General features: G+C 41.6%; 1 protein-coding gene across 1 annotated transcript; it reads right to left on the bottom strand.

Moving 5' to 3' along the window:
• Positions 1-1025: 1025 nt before the first annotated feature.
• On the bottom strand, positions 1026-16869 carry LOC104161872 (copper-transporting ATPase 2-like; the record flags this gene model as incomplete). The annotated part of the gene is made up of 10 exons (XM_009700447.1): positions 16621-16869; positions 8663-9890; positions 6843-7079; positions 5537-5700; positions 4477-4638; positions 2931-3007; positions 2387-2561; positions 1576-1809; positions 1292-1383; positions 1026-1153 (listed from the first exon to the last, which is right to left on the bottom strand). Coding segments are annotated over exons 1-10 (2746 nt in total), but the record flags the coding sequence as incomplete, so codon positions are not given.
• Between the last annotated feature and the right edge of the window lie 4395 nt (positions 16870-21264).

Raw genomic sequence — 21264 nt, forward strand, 5'->3', positions numbered from 1 at the left:
TGGATGGCATCCCTTCCCTCGAGCATGTTAACCACACCACATAGCTTGGTGTCGTCAGCAAACTTGCTGAGGATGCACTCCATCCCTGACAAAGATGTGAAACAGCGCTGGTCCCAATCCTAACCCCCAAGGAACGCCACTCGTCACCAGTCTCCACTTGGTCATTGAGCCATTGACTGCAACTCTTTGAGTGCGACTGTCCAGCCAATTCCTTATCCACTGAGTGGTCCATCCATCAAATTCATGTTTCTCCAATTTAGAGACACAGATGTCATGCAGGACGGTGTCAAAAGCTTTGCACAAGAATTCTTCAAGAATACTAGCTCTACACATTTTTTATTTTCCTCTATTTTTAGGGTTAGTGGTAACAACTGGTTCTCTTAAACTAAGGGTGGCCCCGTTCCCCAAGCAAAGTAAATACATAACTAAAACAAGTAAGCCAACGCCAATGTAAAGTTTTTATACCCTTTACCTTATTTATAAGAATTGGACGATGCAGTAAATCCTTATTATATTTACAAAATGAAATAAAAATTTTAGAAGCTGTGAGAAAGTCCTATGACCCTTAATGAACATCAAGTTGTGAGGCTTACTTTCCCTCTCTTTGCTCACTGGGACATCCCAGTCAGAAGCTCTGCTCTATGCCCATGCATACACACCCCAACATCTCAGCAATATTTCTCCATCACCTTTTAGAAGTTATTTCTAAGAAGGTACTATCTCTACAAACACATTCCAGGGGAAACTCCCAACAGATCTCTGGAACAATGACAATAGTGTTTAGGCTCTACCCATCCTATCCTATAGTACATTTGTAAAAGTGACCAAACCAAGTGGAAATTCTTCAGCTTTTCAGGGTGTGTGCAGACATCAGATCTGGATTCAAGCTCACAAAGGCTAGGCACAGCATCCATTAAGGTGGAAGGTTATTCAGAGAGCAGCTTTTGGGTTGGGTCTACTCTCATTTCTTGTAAGAAAGAGTTCTAAAAGATTTCACTTCTTTGTGTAAGCATAAGGGAAGTTACCAGTAATGAGAGACTCATCTGCCATAGAACTGCCTTCAATGACCTTTCCATCCACTGGGAACTTCCCACCAGGAACAACCTTTACGATATCACCCCTTTGAACCAGTTCAACCACTACCTGCTCCTCCCTGCAAGAGACACAATAGAACAGACTGATTATTTATGCCGTCAGCTTCAGACAAATAATAATGCTTTCATATTAACTGCATCAAGCCTAGTCTGTGCACACAGGCAGGCTGAAGAGGTTTTGGTTCATAAATATATACCTGATGATAGAGTGGTCAGGTCCAAGAGTCACCACAGTGGCTTCTGTGGCTTGAAGAGATATAAGTTTCGCAAGAGCTTCTGAGGTCTTACTCTAAGGAACAGATATGAATGTTTAAGATATATTGAGATATATAAATGCTGATGTTTACTTAACACAGTGAACTCTAAACGACCTTGTAGCCTAATATAGGCTACATCAGAAACATCTGACTCAAAATTCCTCTGACTAGTTTTATTCTACTCTCATCATAAATACACAATAATTAGTGTGAAGATGAGTTACCTTTGCTATGTGTTCCAGCCATCTCCCAAGGGCAATGAACACGAACAGCATTGGAGGAGTGTCAAAGAAAGTGACAGGGCTTTTCTCTGCCTTTTCAATTATCGCTACCATCAGGATCACACACGAATACACATAAGCAATCGTCGTGGCCAGTACGATGAGCACATCCATATTGGCCGTCTTGTGCTTCAGTGATTTGTAAGCTTGTACGTAAAAATACCATCCACCAAGAAACTGTTGGTGTAAGCACGCACAAACTTGTATTAAGATCACAGCAGTGAAAGTAGAGAGTACATAATACTGCCTATAGCAGAATTATAAACACATAGTAGATAAGGGAAGGCACTGCTGTCCCATGCTAATTTTATATTGATATAACTTCAGCGGAGTGATCTACTAGGAGGCTGACTCCATTGTCATCTTCTCACTTGCCCTTCCCTGTTCTCAAAACAACTCTGCCAGCTAAATATCATTCTTTTCCTCAGCAATGCAAAGTAAACAAGGCACAGGAGTTGACGGGATTTACCTATAGCTACCCAATTAGTTTGTAGCTGATCAGGTATTTCTTCATTTTAACACTACCTTCCCCACTTGGAAAACTATCGGATCTAACTTTGGCAGGAGTAAGTGCTGTGAGCAATTACAGAATGGATAACTTGCAGAAAAGTGCCACTTCATTCTGTGTAGGTGGTACAGAGAAGAGGGCAGATCTAACCCACTAAACCTTTCCAGTCTTCTGTGTTTATCGCATCAACTTACAGAAATGGTAGATGAATAGAAAGCAAACCCCTAGGAAGTACTGTGGACATACCTGAACAAAAGTGCACAGGACAAAGAAGAGAAGATTTAAAATAGATAATCCAGGGATGAGGTTCTTTTCCAGCACCATTGACCCATGGTGCTCACCGTCGGGTATTAGCATATAGATCATTAGGATTAAGACAGGGATACCAAACAGTAGGCTGCACAAGAAAGATTTCCTCCACCTGAAAAGTAGAAGCTGTAAATCCCTGGTTGTCGTTGTCCCCACAGTACCCAGGCCAAGCAGTGTGCTCGCAGTGCAGAGCTTGGTGTATTAGTATTGTATTAACACTCAGCTTTGGGATATTTGGGAAAGATCCAGAACTTCTGGACAGTTTCAGTGTTTCCTACATGTTTAACTGTATAGACTTCTATCAGTTAAAAACTGAAACTAATGAAAGTAATAAAAGTACTTGAACGAAATGGCAAATTGTAAAATTAAATATGCTTTACATAAGGATAAGCTAAATTAACTGGGAAGAGTGGGGAGGGACGTGAGTTAAAAGAGATGATCTATACACGTTCATTAGTGAGAGAGAAAGAGAAATACTTACTGCTGTATTTCCTTTTTATGATCCAGGTTATGTGCATTTGGAACTCTTCTAGCCACAGAAGCATGAAAGCCAATTTCCTTTTTATTGAAAGGGGAGGGAAGATGAGTTAGTTTTGATTAAACTAACCATATTACTTATAACATATTTAAATGACACTACTTTTAGAAGAAATGTCAGAAAAGGACACTGATACATATTTAATAAATGCCAACTTCTCATTTATTTTTAGATCCTGCCAACATGAGAGGTTATTTCAGACAGTACTCAAAATATGGCCTGCAAAGGATTTCTGCTACCTATACATGATAGTGTACAGCGTATAGATGCAGTAAGTGTCCCAGGTTTCTTAGGCACAGTGAGCTCCCACTGACAGCTGGAATTCTGCTGCCCTCCTCCTCAAGGGAAATTTATGCCCTTTCATCTCCACTGGAATAAGTATGAGAGATGGGAAATACCACAAAGGAAGGTAAAAACGTACAAGCCACTAGGCTAGTCAACCTTGCGAGCATCTCCTTAACACTACAGTTGAGTAGATAACACCTGGAGTTGAAAATCAGAGTGGCTAGAATCAGTTTAAACCTGTAAAACAACAAACTGCAGGGCAAAGCATCCCAGGAACAAATACAAGCAAAAAGCTAGTTTTGACTGACACTTCAGTGAGTTACTGCAGTAGAACCACGCTCCTCACAAAAATCCACAAAAAAAACAAAGCACGCTTGCAAGCACAATACATTTAAACTTCATACTTGCATCATGAGATGCTCCTGTGGCAAGAACTACTCTGCCAGCCTGAACAGTCTACTAGTTAACATGTTAATCACTGCTGCCACATCACTTCTGTGGTCTAGGAGCTTTTTTTTGAGTAAATATTCTAGAACACGAAAGATGCACAGTCTCTGCTGTCCTCCTGACTACTCACTGCATGCAGCTCCTACAGTAAGTTCTCCTCCCTTCTGGTGGGGCAGAGGAGGAAAAAGTTTTGTCCACACCTGGACCATGATAATGGCAGATTTTATCATCTGTGTGGTTACTGGTAAGTCAGGATTTTTTTCCTTTAGTGGCTGTATCATAAGCTCTTTCAGTTTAAAAAGTTCTTCTCTGAATTGTTGTGGGAATAAATGCCAGTGTATACAGAGATGTGTAATACTTGTGGTAAGAGCTGTTGCAAAACTTCTTTTACAGCCTCTTTCACTGGCAAGAGAAAGTAGTATTTTTTCTGAAGTATCAACACTTTACTGAAATGACTGGAAATCAGAGACACATTATTCTACACAGAGAACTGCAAAGAATGATTGTATGACACTTTTACCAGATATAGATAAAAAAGGTTCCTTTTTACAGTTTTTAGGCTGTGTTTTTAGAGTAACAGCCTGGGACACTATGCACTACTGTGGAGCACAGCAGCTTCACCACAGGAGCATAAAAACATACGGCAATAACTATGTCATCTGCAAAAGCCAGTGAAACCTCTCAAACGTCAGCTCCTTTATTTCCTTTTTAACTTCACCTCATAATTGTTCATACATAAAAAATTTCTAAAGCCTACCTCAATTATTTTTATAATATCTCGAGGTCCAGTAATTTCAGGATCAAACTGGATGTGAGCTTTGCAAGTAGCAAGCGCAACTGAGGCATAGAATATGCCATTTGTTCTCATGAGTTTGGATTCAATATTGTGAACACAAGAAGCACAAGTCATTCCTGTAATCTAAAGAAAAGACAAATTTAGGTACAGTTAGCAGTCCCCCACATTCACCCAATATTTGTGGATGGATTTGAGACAAGGCCTCCCGATGTCACAAAGGTACTAATTACTATGCAAGCTCTGCTGGTAATGACCCATGCCCTCAGCATGAAGATTTTATAGAGCTGTCTTAAATGAAACAAAGCTGAGAACATAACTATCCACTTTTATTATAAAATTCTGCAACCAGCAGTTATAGTCACAGCTATACATTTGCATAGCAGCACTTGTACATTGTATTAACTGTAATAGTATAGCTAATATAGTTCTATCAGCAGCTATATTAACATTGCCAAAGTCTAACTCTGCATGTGTAACTTCATCTCGCTTACTTAAATGTTCCTTTAGCTTCGATAAGGCATGTTTCCACTTTCTGATCTATCAGCGTAACTGCAGACTGTTGTTACCTGTCTTGCAGTAGGTATATGTGTCAGAGAATAAAAACAGACTTTTGAAGAATCTGTCCTTCGTATAAGCAATTTACTAATTTCACCCAAAGTTCTCAGACCTCTATACCAAGTCCCAGGCACTACCAACACATATTTGGCGATACATTCTCAGTTGCTCAGAGTCTGTACTGTTGACTGAAGGGCCTTCACAGAAAATTTCTGTTTCATTTCTCCTTGCTAAGAAAAGTCTATTCCGTGCATAAAACAATCACTTTTTATTTCAGTGCTTTTGGACACGTTCTTCTAAGACAAATTGATTTTGTCTTTCCAGCAATTAAGAAAAAATAGTGTCACCAGCTAGAACTGACCTGCTGAAGCCACAACTCCTTAAAAAAAAGCATTTGCAAGAAAATGATTCTTCCAGACCTGATTTTTGCAAAACTAACATATAATTTCAAATTCACATAACTTACAACAAGCTCCACATTCCCTTCTGTTTCTGCATGATCTTCTATGACGGTAGCTTCAAAACCCAAATTCTGGATCAGTTGTGCTATTTCAAGAGGTTGTATGAATTCTGGCTTGTATTTTATCTCTGCTTTACCTGCCATCAGTGCTACCAACACTGAAACAATTCCTGCAGTGGCAATAATGAAAAATATTAGCTAATGTAGCTCCTCTGAGGGGAAGAAAAATCAAATATTACAAGTGACTGTAACTTAGAGATATTATAAGCCTAATGATTTCTCTCTGCCTCCTTCTAGTGTTGTTCCCTAGTCACAACAGCAAAGTTTTTGCTGAGATCCAGCCACACTGAGGTTCACTTTAGCAATGGGAGGAACTGCAAGAGTTACACATGGAAGCAGGGGAGTTTTGCTATGACCTAATGAGACAAAAAGGATGTTCAGAAGCAATCTTTGCACTCATTGCTGCAAGTGCTACCCTGGACTTTCTAGGTTTGGAAAGCTCTAAACAAACACCACAGCACAATGCTAGGCTTTTTTCTTTTCTTGCTTTTCCCTTTGTTTGTTTGTTTTTCTTCTTTTTTTAAATAAATAAACCCACAGAAATCTACATTTAGAATTGAAAAGCAAAACATAAAAATCACAGGCAAAAAAACCTGTTCTGAAGTGCTAATGGTTTCTTGGGTTTTTAAATCAAGGCAGTGAGACCATCACCGGGAGACTGGGAGCACAGCAATCAGTAAGTAAAACCCTCCAAAGGCATCCCTACACAAATTAAATCAAGCATTGCTGAGACTCATCAGTTCATCTTCTATATGGCCAGAGGAAAGGCAGCTCCAGTCTGCAGACTTCTAACCTAACAAACTTGGCTGTGCCTCAGCTAATATAAGTACCTAGGTATTGGAGCCACACATTTCTTTGTACCTACTTGTGCAAATGTGCCCTGAAGGGTAAGTTTCACGTCACAAATGTGTCAGAGCTCTCAACAGCTCTGGAAGAGATGGATTGCTCTGTAAAGCACTAAGGCCTTGACAATTAAAGGGGAAATATTTCTCTGTTCTTGTCTTGAGCCTTAATTGAAATTTTTATCACATTACAATAACTTACTGTTACAATGCAAGTATGTCCATTGGGTTTGTCCACCAGTGCAGTAGGACAGTTAAACAGTGATATAGTCACATTAGGACTAAGAGCGAGCATTAAGTCTAGTTAACCTCCAGATGTTGTACAATATCCCCTTCCATTAATCGCATAGAATACCTTTTCCACCCCATAGTCCCTTATAGACTCATTATAAGAATCTTAAATTTATTACCGTCTTCTTTCTGCAAATTTCGTTCAATGGTAGATACACAAGACGCACAGGTCATGCCTGTGATTTGTAAAAAACACTTTTCAGCTGTCGCTCCGCTGGGCTGGTTTGGCCCATCAAGGTGAGGACTGTTTGGAAGAGCACCCGAGGCACAGCTTTGGCGAGGAGGCTCTGGAGCTTGAGGCGGCACGGCAGCATTGCTGGCATCAGGCTGGTGTCTGCGTTCTCCGGTGGCGGTATCTTGAGTAAATGCACAATACACACAATACACTGAACAAATATAATTTACAGTGCAATTGGATGATGCAAAACTACAAACAAGTCACATTTATCAATCATGCAAAGTCTCTTAGTTGTCTGAAAGGTGACATGGTAATCTAGGTATCTTCATGGAAATTATACAGATTGTTACTATGCATATAGCAATATACACTCACAAGTTCCACTTACATGACCATTTAACTCTACAGAACTAGTTTTTTGCTTTCAGCTGGCAAATGATTCCCTCCAATTTCAATGCCTAGACCTGACAGCTACCTCCACTCGATAAAGATACATTGGCATCTAGAGGGTCCTTATCCAGCACGGAGAACACAGCCCAGTCATATCCATTCTGTCTTTGTTGTCATCTGTGCAGGACTCACAGCACTTCATCTCAAACAAGGAAAAGGACAAGTTTCTCAACAGGTTTCTCTTTATGGCACAATATTTACACTGCAAATACTGCAAAACAAATAGTGGAAGGATTTGCAGCACCCAGAAGGCCTCCACGCATACAGGCCTGTTGCAATAATTTTTGTTCTTTACCAGATACTGAACAGACACCCAACAGCTCCAGCTGCATTCACAAACTGCCTCGCTTAGGCAGAGGTTTGTGTAAAGGAGCAAGAGCTGCTTCTGAACACGTTAAACACAGGGGGTCCCCCCTCTTCCACTGGTGAATCAGGAGGTCTCCCACTAACAAATTAGAAACCAAACAAATCATAATTAAACACCACATACAGGGTCCTCCTCATTTGTAGTAGTACCACAGATTCAGAGGGATTGGATCCATGAGAAAAGCAAATAGGATGTGGTCTGTTGCGATCAAACTAATTAATTCCAGGTAAACTACATCAGTATTTCAAAGCAAATCTCTTGAGCTGAAGCAGATAAATATTGCCGCATTTGAAATTTGCTAGAGAGGAGACTGTGCACCATAGCAACTTCTTAAACACTGAGCACATGTACAAAATATACAAACTGTGCTGGAGTTGACGTGTAAAAGCACCTGCTCCCACCAAAGAGCACCTGCATCTTGCCACTTACCTTGCTTAAAGTAAAGATTAGTAAAGTAGGGCTAGTAAAAATACTCAAGAAATAAAGGTCAAAGGATTAGGACACTAAAAAGAGATATTAGCTAGGTTAAAAGTGGTTTTAAATGAAAGAGATTTCATTAAGTTTGTGGGTTTTAATATTTTGGAACATAAATGAAAACATTTGGTTTGATAGATCTACTTATAGCAGCCTGTAGGCATAGGAGGAAACCTACTTCAGAGGGTAACGGGATCAGCTATTTGAGAGACCTTGTACCAACTTCCAAACCTTTTGGGTTCATAATGTAACTCAACTCTTCCACTCACTAGTGCAGTTATTAAGGGCTGACATAAGGTGTTTCACAGCTGAAATATCCCTCCCTCGCTAAGTGAGGTCAGATCAGGCCCGTCCCTTGGAAAAGACAATGCTAATGTGATATTGTAAGAGTTTCTCTCCAGAACAGTCTCAACACAGGTGTCGCGTGGTCCAGCTTGGCACGCTACCCACAGAAGAAAAAACACTGTTACCTGTCAGCACAGAGGCATCAAACCCCATGTCTTCTATGGCAGCTCTTAACTCTTCTCCATTAGTGACAGCTGGATCATAACGTATGGTCCCAGTTCTGCCAGCTAGAGAAACTGCTATACGTTGCACTCCTTGTCTCTGTGATATGGTCCCTTCTATGGACTGTACACAAGAATTGCAGGTCATGCCATCAATCCTAATAACAGCTGTGCATGTTGTGTCTTGCAGTGGCTCTCCGAAGAGATCGCATAGGAAAGCAGATGATGGAGATGCTCCTTTATTTGCTTCTGAATCATTAAGGAGGCACACTTTAAAGTTTCCGGGTGGAAGGGATTCAATAGCTTGCTGCAAAGCTGACAGGGTAATTAGATTTGGGCTATACTGTACCACAGCACATTTATGCTCCAAAGACACTTTAATACTTTGTATGCCAGGAAGATCTGATATATTTCCTTCAATGTTTCTGACACAGGACTTGCAGTGCATGCCTTCTATCCGTACAGCCACTGTAGCTGTGCTACTCAGCTCGGCGACCAGCGGATCCACCCCATCACTCCCAAGACTCGCTGGTGTCTCCTTGGGGTTTGCATTCCGCAAGCGCTCGAGATCCAGGACACCCAGCTTCAAAGGGGCTGATTTACTTTTAATGGTGCAGTCATACCCCAGGTTACTGATATGGCTCTTGAGGTCGTCAGGCTGAATGATGTAAGGATAGTAAGCAATAATTGCTTCCTGGTTACCAAGTGACACCTTGATTTTTGCCACACCATGCAGTTTCCTAATCTTTCCTTCAATGTTGGTGACACAGGACTGGCATGTCATGCCTTCTACCTGAAGCTTAACTACTGCTTCTCTCAAGCATGACAAATTTACAGTTGCTGTTGTCAACCTCTCTTCTGCTATGTTGGCATCAAAGCCCATATCCTGAATTTCCTCGCAAATCTGTTCAGGGCTTATTTCCGATTGCAGATACTTTATTAGAGCATTGTTCTGTTCAAGGAAGACTTTAATACTCAAAATGCCCTTCACCTTGGAAATTCGCCCTTCTATCGACTGCACACATGATTGGCAAGTCATTCCCACAACGTTGACTGCTACGGTGCGTTCTTGGGAAGATGGAGAGGGCACAGTTTCAAAGCTCTCCTCGTAGCCCATGTTGTCAAAAGCAAAACTGTGTTTCATTGTAGGTTCCAGCTCACAGTCAGGAGGAGAATCAGTGTTGGACAAAGGCTAAGGAGCAAGAGGAAAAATAAAAAGCACGTATCTTTAGTTCTGTAAAAGCAGCAATATTCTGCATGTGCTCTCAAGCACATACTAGAAGTGCTCTCAAGTCAGTCTATACTGCTGAAACGCTTCACAACATTAACTTACACTGTGAATTTATTACCAGTGAGCTATACTTACAATGATGAATCAGGCCTCTCACACTTCTCTTGAGCCGCAATTTAAAAAATACTCACTAGGGATATAAATGCAAAATTGTCTCAATATTCCCACCTCAATCCAATCATTTATAACTTGAGCTCTCTGCAACCACAGGGCACTTTCACCATGCAGCCTGAGCCCTGCTCTTCAGAGCGCACTGTCACCAACACAAAGGGTCACAGCAGAGACTGTGCTCGATGTCTCTCCACAAATGTCAGAAGCTGGCTCAATTTGGCCAACCTGCTACTGCTCAGCAGGAGTTCAAGCCAAACCAAACCAAACTGCCCAGAAAACAGAACCAAGAATTTCCCAGGAGCCTGAAGCAAGCTGGCACGGGGAGTACCAGTTGCACGATATCTGAAGAGCTACACGCATGCACAGAAAAAGGCCTGGGCTGTCTGCATATATACAGACCTTTTAAGTTAAAATCTATATCTGACAAAGACTTTAAAAGACACAGAACTATATGCTTAGTTTCATCTGCCTCCTTGTGAAGCACCTAAGAAAGACCATATATTGAGCTACAAGAACTCACTGGTTTGATCCAACATCGATTTTCAGGATGCGATGGCCGGTATTGAAGTAGATCGGCCAGAAGTGGACTGTCTCAGTCAGATCATGGGCTCCGTAGAACTGGGACTCTACAGTTTAATGCACTCAATTCAATTGAAAGTCAAATATTAAAAAAAAAAAGTAATAAAAGCAATGCTTCTCACAGAACAGGTAATTGGAGCACAGACTCCATCACCAAAGGAAATTTCTGGTGCCAAGTGATAAGCAAGATTGAGAAGGGGAGGGACAACTCCCACATTGTCAGATTTCATGGAAAGAACATCAAAATTCATGTCCATGACTTAAGGCAGCTTTAACCACTAAAGATCTAGATGCAAGCTACTACAACAAATCTGTTCTCTTGCCTGCGAAGCCATGGGCTCTCCAGCATTCAATAAAGCATCCGATGCTGGGCAATACTGCAGGGAGGGGCTGGAGAAGGGGCCACTGGATCAGGCTCAGTACTGCAAATTTTGTTCCTACCACCGACAAGAAAACTCCCTCCTCAGTACCACAGCGCAGATGAGAAGCATTTAGGCTGCTTATTAACACTAGACTGCATCCAGTTCATTTGATGCAGTCTTCAAAATTCATTAACTTGATTTTGTTTCACGCTTAGACAGCTTGGGAATAATGAGGTCTGGGGTCACAACCAAAACAGCAAAAATTTAACATCAGAGATTTACTTTCAGCCTTCTCTGTACTGTATTTATTAGAACAGGAGGAGGAATGAGCAACTTCATCTCTCCAGCATTACGGTGCAGCCCCACACCATCCTAACTGCGAGCTCTCCCACTGTGCTCCCTCTGTCACTGCTTGGCCTCAAGGCGATGCTCCAGGGATGCTGGGGAAGAAGAGTCATGGGAATATTTTAGCCCCAACATCCCCTCTTATCTCCCCTTCCCACAGGCCTGGCAGCACTCGGGACACATAGCCCTCTCCTCGCATTCCCCTTCCCCAAAGTTACTGAAATCCTCAACATACATGGAAATGTGCAGCCAGCCTCTCCTTTCAAAACAAAACATAAAGAGTTAATTGGACCTCTCTGCAAGGGTGGTTCCCTGTTTAAGCACACACACAAAGACAATCACATGCTTATTTCCCCCTATTTGTGCCTTCCCACGGTTTAAAATAATAATATGTCCTTGCTTATGGAAAAGAAGCCCATCTGAAAATGAAAACTCTCTCTCACCCACCACATTTCAAATGCTGCTTAAACTCAAACTTGCATTTATTGTAATGTCTACCTCGAGAAAAGTTATTTGAATATTGTCCCTCTTCTCCTCTTCCCTGTCTGAATATTGTCCCTCTTCTCCTCTTCCCTATCTCCTGTCCCCAGCCCCCCAAGGACACGGTCGCCAACTCAAGGACATGGTCGCCCCAAGCTCACGGTTGTCAGCTCTTCTTATCACAAACACCTGGTAAATCAAAAATCCACATGCGAGTTACAGGAGCTCACCCTGTACGTTTACTTTGGCTTGTATGACAGAGGCATTTGGCTTCTGCATCCTTTGGTGAAACACAGGGTGAGATATGGGCGAGATGAACATCCTCCGCTCTCCTGCTCCCCTTCACCACGTTTCTGGCAGCCACTTGCAGATGAAACCCAGAAATCATCACAGGCCTTACGTCCTCCACCGCGTTCCCTCCACCCCCACACTCACCAACGGTCTCAGTTTTCCTAGGTACCCAGTGATATAAAAGCAATTCAAATTACAGAAAAAGATTAAAGGGTATTTCTTATCCTCCAGTCTTTTGAAAAACATAAAAGCAAGGACTGATTCTACTATTTCAATGCATTGTAAGCCACAGACACATCAAAACTTGGCCACCGCTTTGTATTTTGGATAAAAAGCTATCCCAACATTCAGAAGAACTGGCAAAAATATTTTGTTTCTTACGTAACAAAACCAGATGTTTATGCTCTGTAGGAGAAAAATCCTTGCATGCAAATTTTTAAATGACAAGGAAAAAAATAGAGAGGGGATGCGGATATATATATAAAAAAAGTTTATTTCCCTTATTAAAAAAACAAACAAACCCCACAAATGCAAAATCACTGAAGAATCTCCCCCCAAAACCCAGAAATGTGCACAGGTTCAAATACAGTATTTACAAAGCCTTTAGTATTGTTTAACAGCTTCAAAAAAAAAGAAGGGGCACAAATACATCTATGTGCCTGTTTGCAAGAAGGGGTATTTCTACACTCGATCAGAGGAAGACAGCAGGTTCATGTAAGGACACAAAGACGAGGCATGCAGAAATGTGCCTGTAGTTTTCCTCAGGCACACGCTAGGTCTCAGAAGACGGTTTCCTGATACCAGCTAACACCCACACATAAAACAGCATCTATGAGGCTGTATAGTAATTCAGAGACACCATCTGCAAGAGGATCAGAAAAGCAATCACCTCCAAAAATGTCAAAAAATGTGCCTGGGATCTCCAGGCATTGCCCCTCCTGCTTGTTTCTGCCTAGAGAGAAATCCCAATGAAATAATGAAAACGCACCTGACTCTACATCCATACGGGAGCGTGAAAGAACCGGTTGCAGTTACCAACTATTTTGTCTCTCACACCAAAAGAGGCCTGCTTACTTTTAAGGGCAGGTGTACACCATGTCTGTTTGGTCTACCAGTCTTGCCCATATTTTTACAGTGACTACGTAAAAAACATGTAAATAATGAAAACATGAAATTATGAAAATTCTTTCCCTCCCTTGTTCTGCACGTAAAAGTTGCAACTGAAAATGCACAGCAGAGCAAGGCTCTAGTCTGAAAGAATCCCTACAGAAAGCAATGTTATGAAGCTCATTTAAACAACACAGAAAAAAAAATAGAAGAAAATTAAGAAGAAACCCATTGACATAGAAGCACAGCAGTAGGTGGAGAGAGCTTTAAAGGAGGCACCAGAGCTGGCTGGAAAACATTTGCATCTACAGGAGACAGCTCTGAACTGGACTCGAGATGAGTAGCCACTGAAAATGTTGATGTGCATGAGCGTGGCATCTGAAACCCAGCTCCCAGTACGAGGATTTCAGAGCAAACCCACTGGCATGAAGAACATCCCTTGATGTCCCAGGGAGCACTCATGCCTGCCCTGGGGTAAAGCAGGGCTTGGGGACAGCAGGAAGAGGCAGAGGCTCCTGCTCCCCATCCTGACTGCCTCCAGCCAGCAGGAAGGAGGTGATCCAACAGGAATATTCCCTGGGGCTGGACTAACTCTTGGGGAAAGCGTGGAGGTGGAGCAGGGCAAGGAGACACTGTTGGATTGGGAGCACCAAGTCTCAAGCCCCAGCTTGGCAAGCAGCTCTTGTTGTTACGGCATCCAGAGCTCGGCGACAGGTCTGGTGGGAAAGGTGGTCATTGTCCATGGCCTGCGTGGCTGGTGGGGCAAAACCACCCCATCGAGGGCTGCCCCGCTGTCCCCCAAAATGAGCTATTTCTTTTGGGTACTCCTATTCAGAAGTGCAAAGGCTAAGAGTTTAACACAGCAGTGAGGGGATACAGAACAAATGTGAGAAAAACTGAACTGAGAAAAAAAAAACACAAAGAAGAAGAAACCACAGCATCGGATGAGAACCTCACATACACACACATGGTGATCAGTGTCCTGACAACAGACGCAACCCCATGGCTGCGAACTCAACAAGGTTTGTGCCCTCCTTGGCTTCATGCCCCAGGCACCAGCCATCCCTGGCTGGGTCCCCATGCTGCCTCTACCCCTGTGCTCCATGGTCACCTCATGGGTTGCCTTGTCACCAGGAAAGCCATCCCTCTGCCTCTCACCTCCCCTTCCTGAGAGGTGCAGCCACCTTCAAAACACCAGTGTAACACTCTTGGCATATGCAGCACAAGGCTGAGGCTGTGCTGAATGCACCCCACAGCTCCCCGAGCATCACCTGCACCGAGATCCCACACGGGCGCTGCTCCTCTCTGGTGCTCCAGCAAGGCTCTCCCCGCAGGGCTGTCACTGCTCTCCCACCTTCCTTTGCCCGGCCTGCAAGGATGCCAGTTTTCACGTCCTGAAATTCAAGCACCAGGCTCCTCACCGTGATGCCAGGCAGTCACTTGGCAAGGACATGGGGCCCAGCCCATGCAACATCTCCAGAGGTTTTGGGCCGCTCTTCTCTCTGTACCTCCGCAGGCTGAAACCAGCTATCGCCCTCTCGCCTTCAAGCACACAAATTCCAAAGAATTATCTTATCTGTGTCACTGTTTTACCTTTCCTGCTTTATTCTTTCACAACCTGCTGATTCACGTCTTTGGATTCAGGCAGGCAGTAACACACAATTGAAAAGCCACATACTATTAACTACGTGCTTCAGATGCTTTCCCAGTTTGTTATAGGAAGCCAGTGAACAACAAAATGAGGACAGAGCAGACTCAGGAACATCAAAGGTCCCAAGTCTTCAAACTCATGCCTATAACAGCAGCACTTCTGAGTGGGCAGAAATTCAACCCTTGTCCTCTTTAACAAATTTCAGTGCAACTTGCCATCCATCTTGTTAGCACATATTGTTTAAATGTATTAGATCTTATCTTAACTGATGGCTCTTCCTTCCCTCTTCCCCCAAGCTTAGCAGAGATTAACAAATGTCAGTAGCTACTATTTTCAGTAACTACTTGTAACACAACTTGTTATTTTCCAAACAGTTCCTGAGTCTTAAACGAGGGAAAAAACACCCTCTTCACCTGGCTATCAAGATTCAATGAAAATATTACTTTAAAGCAGCCTTTACGGTGCTTTTGTTTGCGAAATTCTAAGTTAGTTGTCCTAATGCTTCTGCCAAGGGACTGCTATTCCCCATCTTGGAACAGGTTTCTCTAACAGTACAGACAAAAGGGAAAGATTTAGGCGGTTGCAGCTAGTCTTACTGAAATGATACCTACACCGTAGTTAACAAATCTTAGAGTCCTTAACAGGTACTTTTAAATTAAAAGGAGCTATGTAAACCACGCTTGCTTTAGTGGGAAAGGGGAAAGCCTTGTTGTAAATGGATTGTTTCTAACTTAGAATTAAAACAAAGCAAAACACTTTGTGATGTTCTTCAAGGCTCCAGTACAAGCAACGCGTATATCCCAGTGAACTGAATACAGAAAAGAGATCCCTTGGTAGAACAAAGGAATTTATGTCATGATTGTTTTCTAGCAAACATTTATGATATAAGAAGTAACTCAAGGCAGAAAGAGCCTTCAGGTATATTTGGTCTGTCCTGGCTGTTATTCCATTCCAGTCTGACACTAATTATTTAAGCCATTCTAAGCATATGCAGTTTCAAAAGACACAAAATTTGTTCTGAGAGTTTCTTTTCCTTAAATATTCACAATATTCACTGATCCAAACTACATTACTGTAATTTACATACCTTTTAAACAGCAAAAACTCTTTTAAAAATAATAAACCTCATGTTTTTATCAGCATTGATCTTTCTAAGCCTCTTCTCCACAACAGCTAATCTCCAAAAATACCACAGTTATATACAACACTGAATTAAAAAAAATAACAACATTGCCACAGATGTATTATCAAGAACTGTCACTAGCATCCACTTAGTAGTTATAAATAAACTACTTACCTACAATTAGGATCTTTTAATGTTTCTGCAACTTCTATTATTCCAGAGAATAACCGGGTATGAGCTGCTGTCAAACTACTCAAGCAATTGCAGTTCAAAAGGAGAAATACTAAGATGTTTCCTTACTAAGAATCATCACTCTATATTATTAGAGGTGGAGCTGAAAAAATGCTCATTAGCTACTACAGCATAACTCATCATGAACATCTGCTTCCAAAGGATCTTCAGAAGACTTTGCATTTGTGTACTACTTGTTATGGGACAGGCATCCATGCTGGGGATTGAGACAATTTAGATAAAGAAGGTTTAACCTCCTTTAATATACAACCCGCGTCCGATATGCTTTGTTTTAAATTCTCCCATTCAGAAACACCTCTTCCCTCCCAACACACACACGAGCTCACTGACCTGTCTTTCAACTGTATTGACTTCTGGCATTCCTATGGAGTAATTCTGCAAAATCTTTTCTTCTTTCTGCAAGTTACTGCTTACTTTTACTGGAGATCCTGTTGTGGACTTTTCACCAATAATCAGTAGTTCAGGCACATCATGAGCTGCCTGCCGCTTACGAATAGACACCAGGGTTATGTTTTTGTTGTTTAAAGTCGCTAAGCAGGACAGTTCCCTTTTCATTTTATTGTCCAGTTTTCTCTCCATTATCTTTCTGGGCTTTAAATACTGCAACGCCGAAGGAAAGCTTTACGAGAGCTGTTATTCGGTGTCTTATCAGCCACAATTCTTTCAGCTACATTGACAACGGCTTGAAGAGTTCTGCCCGCCTAATCAACATGCTCATTAGGCATTCATCACGAAATCCCAGTTGCAACCTGTGAACCTTGTGTACACTGCTCACTGCACTCGGCTACCTGCTCTTCCTGCTGGTTTAAACGTTTCCCACCAATTGGCATCCCTTGCGCTTACCGAACGGCGGTCGGCACTGCTAATCTGTGCACACGGTGCTGCAGGGAGCTCAGCCAAGGCTGCCTTTCACAAGCTAGTCAAACATGACCTGGGTGCAGCAAGACAGCCCGTAATTAACTCAGCCAGGCAGGCATTAGTATCTTTGTGGCCATGTGCTTAATCACAGCTCCTACAAAGGGCAATGCTATTCCATTTCCTTCTTCTATGAAATTACCAGGGATTTCTTGGATCAAATGCGGTCCCTTCTAATGCTGAAAACGGGTCTGCATTATATCATTAGATAAGGTTCCTACACCAAAGGTCTTTCATTCACTTAAGGCATAAGAACATTCATTCCTAGTTTCAAGAGGGGTGAAACAAAAGAGTGAGTACAATATTTATACTTTTTTAAACATGCCTGTTTACCATCAGCAAGCTTTACTAAAAAAAAACCAAATAAACAAAATTAAACCAGCAATTAGTGCCAGAAAGTGAAGAAAAAAAAGAAAAAACAAAGAAAGATACTCTCTTTGGCAAACTCGGTTCCCCTTAAATCCTCTTGGCAACTACAGGAACATCTAATTTAGACAGCCATGCCCATGACAGGTACCACCACTAGAAATGCCTTGAGCCAAACCTGAATATTTTTCTCTGGGATTGCCCACAGCAAATTCTCAGCACTGTGCTAACTTGGTGAGCGGGATCTCTAGTTCCCTAAGCCCACAGTAGTGCAGTCCATTTCTGAAGACACCTCTGAACAGAGACACCTAAAGAATGGTCATGCAGGGAATTTATATAATATAGTTGATGTGTCAGCAATTCACAGCCTCCCTGGCTATGCAGTGACTTCACTGCACAGGCAAGCCTTAAAATAATTGTTTTACATTTAATCAGAATTTCTTGGACTTGTTGGAAAAAGTCACCAAATTTACTTTTATGCAGAGGTTAGCACATAGGGTCAAGATCTCAGCATCTCTCTGTCACATCACGAAAACCTGAGGGAATAGATGACAGATACTCTGCCTGTCTGGCAGGACAAATGCAGATTTTTTTTACTTCCAAAAGCAGAGGTACATCCCTGACAACCCTGCCACAAAGACAGTGGTCCAGAAAGCCACCCTGCAGGACATCATTAGCATCTTGGCTTGTCTTCCTGTCATAACTTCCCCACAAAGATGAATTCTCAGCTCTGCTCGCACCATCCAGTTCTTAACCCCACTTCAGAGTTAAGAACCAGCTTTGGAAAAAGAAAGTCTTCTGCCAAGGAAGCGAAACTCAAAATACTGTTGTAGCACTATTTTGTATCATAGTCTTAATATCCAAGATTGGCGAAAATAAAAAACTTTTTAAAAGGGCTATTTTGAAAACATTTGGGGAAATGGCTCTTCTAAAGAGTAGCACTACAAAGAGTAAAGCATCTGCGTTTGTTTTTTATTTATCAATGAAACCAATTAAAACCATACCTGACTTCAGCTGGAACACTTTTCTGAAAAAGAAAACTGTGTTAAAGGTGAAATATTTTCAGGAATTACTGATTTTAACTGGTCTTGAAACAAGCAATTGAAAATCACACAATTTGACTTACGTGAAAACATTTCAGTACAATGTCTTTACTAAAGCTACATTTAGGTACTAAATATATACATACACAGTTAAAAATGATTTTTTTGTCCTTCTGGAACAAAACAATTCTCTGATCCCAAGTCAAAGATATTCAGAAATTCAGCTCTGTGTCCTAATTCCAAATAATGGAAATTTCAAATTCTAGATTGTCTTAGGGAACAGAAACTCCAGTTTCTGGCCAGCTCTGAAGTGTGTACTTGATCCACTCATCTCTGGCAGCATCTTTACTATTAAAAATATCTCAAACCCTATCTAGCATGTTTCTACAAGTAACTAATATTCACAAAATTATCATGTGATGAAACATACTGTAAAAAACAAGTTGGTTTTTTTCTTCTTCATTACAGGTTCACCAGCAAAACTCAATTTAGGCTGACAGAATAAAGAGATGTTTAGTAAGCACCTTCTCTTCGATTCCTCTGAATCATCCTTTTTTCACCCCAACTTGTGAGCAACTCTAAGGTAAAAAACTGTTTCTAAAAGCAGTGGAGACAAGTTCTTACTTAGTGCCCCACAGTCCTTTGCCCTCGGCAGAGTCCTGAATACTGATTTAGAGGTAGAGAAGAAACACATGAAATTGTGCTTTGAACACCTTCAGTTTACAATACATTTACCCACATTAAAAAGAAATATTTGGCTGGAAAAAAAAGTTTGCTATAGTTCTTCAGATGAAAGGGACATAAGATACACTTCAATCAGTCTAGCTGATTTAAAATACGTAGTTTAGGTGCGGGCTCAAGCAGAGCTATATGGTAATGGCAAATGAAACCTGTGCAGCTGCCTGAGTTATGAGCAGCTCTTGGAGAAGAGGTACCATTCACAAAGCAGAAACCACTGAGCATCTCGCAAACCCAAACAATTTCCATTTACCTTAACACCAGACTGAAAGCTCAGAGGTCCTGCCCCATCCCAATCATTCCAAAAATATCTTATAGTTCAGGAAGGGATCCGATGTCGGCACCTCAAGGGTGGCAATGTCTGCCGGGAAAGTGAGGCAGCTGCTTCAAGTTAACCACTGCAATCGCCTGCTGCTGAACTCCAACAGACTGCTCCCAGTTTCCAAATTATTTTCCCCATTCTGGCTCAACTAATTGCCCCTTTAGAGTTGATGCTAATTGTGTTAGCTGTGAATTGGGGGTGAGCATTTTAGTTAAGGCTGAAATAAGAAAGGCAATGTTGCCTGTCTCATCTGAAAACAGCATCATTCCCTGGTTCAAGGCTAGATTTTGCACCGCTTAGGAGTTTCACCAGGAAGAATTGCCTAGGTTTGGTAGCATGAGATTTAGACGGCAAATAGAAAATATGCCTGGTGCCTCCGCAGCTCTCTGCTACTGTCAGGCAGAGACATTTGCATTTTCATCTCAGAAAATGCAGAACATCACAAGAAAATTAAATCCCTTTGACTTAAAGCCTCAAGAGCTGGTAAAACATGGGTTTTCCCCTTTACGTTACCTGCTACTATCAGAGAATATGATAAACACAGAAGAACTATGCGTTTTCAGGTAAATTATGTTTCCTGGGTGCATTCATCCCTGGCTTTATAGGATGTTCTGGCCTGCATCTAATCCCTCTGGCTCCTTGGCCAAAGAAAGTATCTTAAAATAGTCTTAACAATGCCTTGAAAGATGAGATGCTTGGGTTCAAAGAAAAAACTGGGGGCCTGGAGGTAAGGAGGTCATATTGCCTTCATCTGACAGACAGACAAGAGGAACCGGTTCAGATACGTGCACGTCATATCAATGCAAAAGGGGATTTATTAGTATTAATACATCACTCTAGAAATCCAGTCTGCCTTTGAATGTTAATTGTTTTCCTGCTCTCCTTCTCAGATATCATTTTAAACCACTGAAATACAATCCATCCTGAGGCATACAAACAACAATATGAGGCTAAACCCCAAGTGATTTCACATTTGACAGTATTTTGAGTTCTTTATAATTTGTCTTCAAGATGCAGTCAGCTAAAATTTTAAATTTTTTTTCCCCATTGTAACAGAGTTAGATTGACTTTGGTTTTTACATATATAATGTAACCGCAGGAACTGGAGCTTTAAGAAAAAAAAAAGGGAAAAAAGCAAAGTATTGCAAAGCTCCTAGTAACATCACAAACAGTGCTGGTAACTCACAGTTATCAACAAGATGTTAGCAACATTGCTTGGGGGGGAACCCATGAAACACCCAGCCCTTGTGTGAAACAACTATTTCTCCTCTGTCAGTGTCCTCTTTAAGCCAAAAGAGAAGTAGTTAGGAAAGGTATGCACTTTTCCTTCAAGTAAATCCCTGCGCTTGTTCAGCAGTCATTTTTCAGTCCTGCTAAGCAACACAAGCCTCACGTTTCCCCCTTGAAGTCAATCAGTTGCAGCTGAAAGTTCAGTGGAAGCTTGGTCAGATTCATGGTACATAACTACGTCCTTGACTTCTCCAAACTAACTCAGATACTTATTACAGAAAATAAAAAAAAGCCATACCTTGAAAAAGCAACAAAATCCCCTCTTTATCTACATTTGCTCCTAGTTTTGAGCCATGAAAT

This window comes from Cariama cristata, unplaced genomic scaffold (assembly GCF_000690535.1).
Source record: "Cariama cristata isolate BGI_N322 unplaced genomic scaffold, ASM69053v1 scaffold19325, whole genome shotgun sequence".
NCBI classification, from domain to species: domain Eukaryota; kingdom Metazoa; phylum Chordata; class Aves; order Cariamiformes; family Cariamidae; genus Cariama; species Cariama cristata.